The sequence below is a fragment of the Salvia splendens genome, chromosome 22 (genome assembly GCF_004379255.2).
Source record: "Salvia splendens isolate huo1 chromosome 22, SspV2, whole genome shotgun sequence".
In the NCBI taxonomy this organism is placed as follows: domain Eukaryota; kingdom Viridiplantae; phylum Streptophyta; class Magnoliopsida; order Lamiales; family Lamiaceae; genus Salvia; species Salvia splendens.
The window spans coordinates 20,957,516-20,961,912 of record NC_056053.1 but is presented as its reverse complement, the minus strand read 5'-3'; the positions used below and the strand labels follow the sequence as shown (position 1 = coordinate 20,961,912).

The 4,397-nt window shown below is 37.9% G+C and overlaps 1 protein-coding gene across 2 annotated transcripts; it reads right to left on the bottom strand.

Annotated features, from left to right (window-relative positions):
* Positions 1–895: 895 nt before the first annotated feature.
* On the bottom strand, positions 896–3,524 carry LOC121787447 (heat shock cognate 70 kDa protein-like). 2 transcript variants are annotated; one of them, XM_042186172.1, is made up of 3 exons: positions 3,416–3,524; positions 3,094–3,313; positions 896–2,755 (listed from the first exon to the last, which is right to left on the bottom strand). In XM_042186172.1, the coding sequence occupies exons 2-3, from the start codon at positions 3,287–3,289 to the stop codon at positions 1,131–1,133; spliced, it is 1,821 nt and encodes a 606-aa protein (XP_042042106.1). In that variant the 5' UTR covers positions 3,290–3,313; positions 3,416–3,524; the 3' UTR covers positions 896–1,130. The 2 variants fall into 2 exon arrangements, with proteins under 2 accessions (XP_042042106.1, XP_042042107.1); XM_042186173.1 differs by having other exon boundaries at positions 3,094–3,319; positions 3,416–3,510.
* Between the last annotated feature and the right edge of the window lie 873 nt (positions 3,525–4,397).

The following is a 4,397-nucleotide window of genomic DNA, read 5'->3' as shown; positions in this document are numbered from 1 at the left end:
TACGGTTTCGGTTTGGAACCATCCAGAACCGGCGGTTCCGGCACGGTTTCGGTTCGTAAATTTGGAATTGGAACCGGCCCGCGGTTCAAAATATGGCTGTTCTGGTTCAAGAAAAAATTCACGGTTCCGCGGTTAACCGCCAGAACCGAAAACCTTGGGCATAAAATATGAAACCATACACTAAGTTTTCCTTCAATAATTATGCTTTTATGGCATAAAATATGTAGTCGGGTGATAGATAGTGAAAAAACTAACAGTGTTAATTTAAGATAATAAAACATGTTGTGAAAGAATAGAGTAATGGTTTGATCGAGACAAACAATGGTTCACCAACGTTGTGTTGCGTTGGGTTGTACTATTTTTTTCGGATTATAGAGTTATGCGTCATACTTCTATATAAATAGATACACAGACGATGGGCTTCAATAAGACAATTAGGACCCAAAACAAAAACATAGCATAACGTCGGGCCGGGGGACCCCGTTTGGCTAGTTGCAAACAATACATATTCAAACATTTTGTATGAATTATGTTAATTTAAAACCTTTTATACTCAATTGAAACATTGGTGAAACTCTTTGTATGTCTGGAGTAATTTTTCCAAAAAAATCCATAGTTAAGATTTTTAGGAGGAAGAAAATGAAATATCTGATTTCAGGACGAAGATTAGAAGCAAAAAAATTTATGGATTGAGTAAAGAGATGAAGTAAATGGACCAAGTGTGGGAAGAGAGAGGAAATGGTCAGGTGTAAAATGTAAATGCGCAATTAAAAAAAGAATGACTAAATTTATTGTTCTAATCCCATATTATGAAAGTTTGCAAATTTAATCCTAAATCTCAAATGATAATTAAGACCAATAAGGTGTAAAATGTAATAACATTAATACATTGCAATTTGACAATAAGCTAGATTTTTATTGAATTACAATTTCATAGCAAATTTTGCACTGCGTCTGTGTGAGGCAAAATTAGGTTTCATTCACTTTAACTTATAGCTGAAAACAAGATCATTTCGCACACTGAAATGTTGGCCTTACTTCAGTAAGGTATATATACCAGCAAAAGGGAACAAAACCAACTACATGATTCAGCCAAACTATTTCTCTAAATCGTAACACATTGATTCTTGCTACATCTTGGCAATAATTGGGTCGAAAATGGTCTCAAGCTCCTTCATCTTGTCTTCAAAATCATCAGCCTTTGCATATTTATTTAACTCCAACCACCGTATAAAAGACTCAAATGCATCTTCCATCTTATTCTTGTCAGTGGGTGAGAGCCTGGCAGCACTTCTAATGGTGTCCCTCGAGCTGTAGGCATAGTCCTCCACGGTATTCTTCGCCTTAACATTTTTCTTATGCTCCTCGTCCTCCTGCTTGTACTTCTTGGCATCCTTGATCATATTCTCAATTTCTACCTTGGGCAGCCTGCCTTTGTCGTTAGTGATGGTGATGTTCTTCTTCAGTCGAGTCCCCGTTACTTCTGCTGACACATTCATGATACCATTAACATCAATGTCGAAGCAAACTTTGATATCAGCAACACCTCTGGGTGCTGCTGGAATGCCATCGAGATCAAATTGCCCAAGCAGATTGTTGTCTGTTGCCCTGCTTCTTTCGCCCTCGTACACCCCAATTAACACACCGGTCTGATTGTCCTTCACTGTGCGGAAACCTTCTGTTCTCCTGGTAGGGATAGTTGTATTCCTCGGAATAATTACGCTCATGATATCTCCATCGAGTTCAGTACCAAGGGACAAAGGAGTAACATCCAAAACAACCAGATTCTGTACGGTGTTATTGCCATCACCACTCATCTTGGCAGCTAGCACAGCAGCACCATATGCCACAGCTTCGTCAGGATTAATGCTATTGCACAGTTCCTTTCCATTGAAAATGTTCTGCAACAGTTGCTGAACCTTGGGAATTCTACTCGACCCCCCAACCAGCACTACGTCGTGAACGCTGCTCTTCTCCATCTTTGCATCCTGCAAGCACATCTCCACCTGCTCCATACACTTGTTGAATAAACCCGCGTTAAGTTCATCAAATTTAGCACGACTTATAGTTGTAAAGAAATCAATCCCCTCAAACAATGCTTCAATCTCAATTGTGGTTTGGAAAGTGGAAGAAAGGATCCTCTTTGCCCTCTCACAGGCCGTCCTCAATCTCCTAACAGCTCTTTGGCTTCCACTTATATCCTTACCATACTTGTGCTTGAACTCTTTTATGAAGTGATTCACCATTCCATTGTCCAAGTCCTGACCTCCAAGATGAGTATCACCAGCAATAGCCTTCACTTCTATGACACAAGCCTTAATCGTCACCAGTGACACATCAAGCGTGCCACCACCAAGGTCAAAAAGGAGCACATTTTTTGTAACAGAAGTATTCCCTTCAAACAGACCATATGCAATGGCTGCAGCAGTAGGCTCATTGATGATCCTCATAATGTTAAGACCGGCAATGGTTCCAGCATCCTTGGTCGCCCGGCGCTGAGAGTCGTTAAAATAAGCAGGAACAGTCACGACAGCATCCTTGACGGTTGATCCTAGATATTTCTCGGAGATATCCTTCATCTTGGAGAGCACCATTGAAGAGATCTCCTCAGCTGAAAACTGTTTCTCCTCCCCTTTGTAATTTACCACGATCATTGGCTTGTCGGCAGCATTGGATATGACCTTGAATGGCCAGAACATCAGGTCATCTTGAACCGTTGGGTCACTGAATTTGCGTCCGACCAACCTCTTTGCATCTATGTAACATAAAATTCAACTAGTTAGAGACTTGGAGTGCATAAGTAATATTCATCTCCCCAGGTGGAGCTAGTAGCGTCTGCTCCAACCACATGTTACATTAATTAGTCCTCCCCCCACTTCATTAGCAGTCAATCCTGATCTAACTTGGATTAAAAAACTATCCTTATACATACATAAGTCCAAATTGATCAACATAATATTTTTATAAATAGATGATCACATTCAAAAGCAATATTTGAAGTTTCCATATTTTCCTCGGTATCTATCTCTCACACACATAACACGAAGTACATGTACACCAAAATTTGAAATACTCACAGTAGAGAAAACTCACCGAAAACAGTGTTAATTGGATTACTGGCGGCTTGATTATTGGCGGCGTCGCCAACTAGACGCTCAGTGTCGGCGAAAGCCACGTAGGACGGTGTGGTGCGGTTGCCCTGGTCGTTCACTATTATCTCAATGCGGTCGTGCCTCCACACCGCCACGCATGAATATGTCGTCCCCAAATCGATACCAATAGCAGCCATTAATGATGCCAGGGATAAACACCGCTACAACTCCAACAATACAAAAATTATCAAAACTAATGCTCCAAATATTCATCCAAAACGTGAAAATTTCTAGGAAAGAGAGGAGAAAATGAAGGGTCGTACCTTGAAAGAAATCCTACTCTGATCGACCAATCCAAATATTGCCAGCAAAAGTAGAGGTAGAATATATAGAGCAAAAGGTTGGAGTAGAATATATATCGAGAAAAAGTAGAAGGGCATTACATTACTTCCCCGGGAAGTAATTGTCTCTCAATTTTTTGTTATAAAGGAATTGTTTGTAGTTAAAATGTCTTTGTACTACTATAAACTAGACTCTAGTACTATGAAGAGCAAAATTCATAACAAAAAAATATCATCATGATTTCAAAACTTAGATAATCAGAACAAAGTTTTACTTTAAAATAGATTATTTTAAAATTAAATTTTAAATAAAAAAATAGAGTAAAGGTCAATTTTTGTTATAAACATATGACAAAATATGGATTTTTTTCCAAAACATTCACATTTTGAAAAACATATCCTTAACAAATGAAAATGTCGACAAAGTAGTCATTTTTTTACGGTTCTGTCAAAAAATTAACAGTCAACGCTAATTGCACAGTGTCATGATCGTTAGTTTTTTTACGGGACCGTAAAAAAAATTACCACTCCAACAAGGATTTCATTCATTATGTACCTGTTTTTTTAAAAGTGAATGTTTTGGATCAAATTCGTACTTCCTCCGTTCAATGTTAACAGAGTCATTTTTCTATTTTGGGAAGTTTCAAGTTAATTGAGTCATTTCATTTTTGGTAAAAAGTAATTCTCACTTTTACTTTATTTTCTCTTCATCTCTCTTACTTTATTCACTTTTACTTTTTCCACCATCCATTTAACACACTATTCTTAAACTTCGTGCCAAAAAGAAATGTCTCTATTAACAAGGAATTGAGGAAGTAATTTGATCATAGGTTTATAACCAAAATTAACATTTCCTCTTTTTTATCATATAGTTGATGCAACAAAATTTATGTGGTTTTATGCCAGGCTTTCTATCCTATTTGCAGCAAACGGAAAAATAGTAAAATATTTCTAATGTTTCATG

Bases quoted from the DNA above. Each gene is read 5' to 3' on its own strand.
- LOC121787447 (XM_042186172.1), bottom strand. From the start codon at position 3,289: ATGGCTGCTATTGGTATCGATTTGGGGACGACATATTCATGCGTGGCG. The intron at 2,756-3,093 runs GTGAGTTTTCTC...TATGTTACATAG, and splicing joins TCCAATTAACACTGTTTTCG to ATGCAAAGAGGTTGGTCGGA.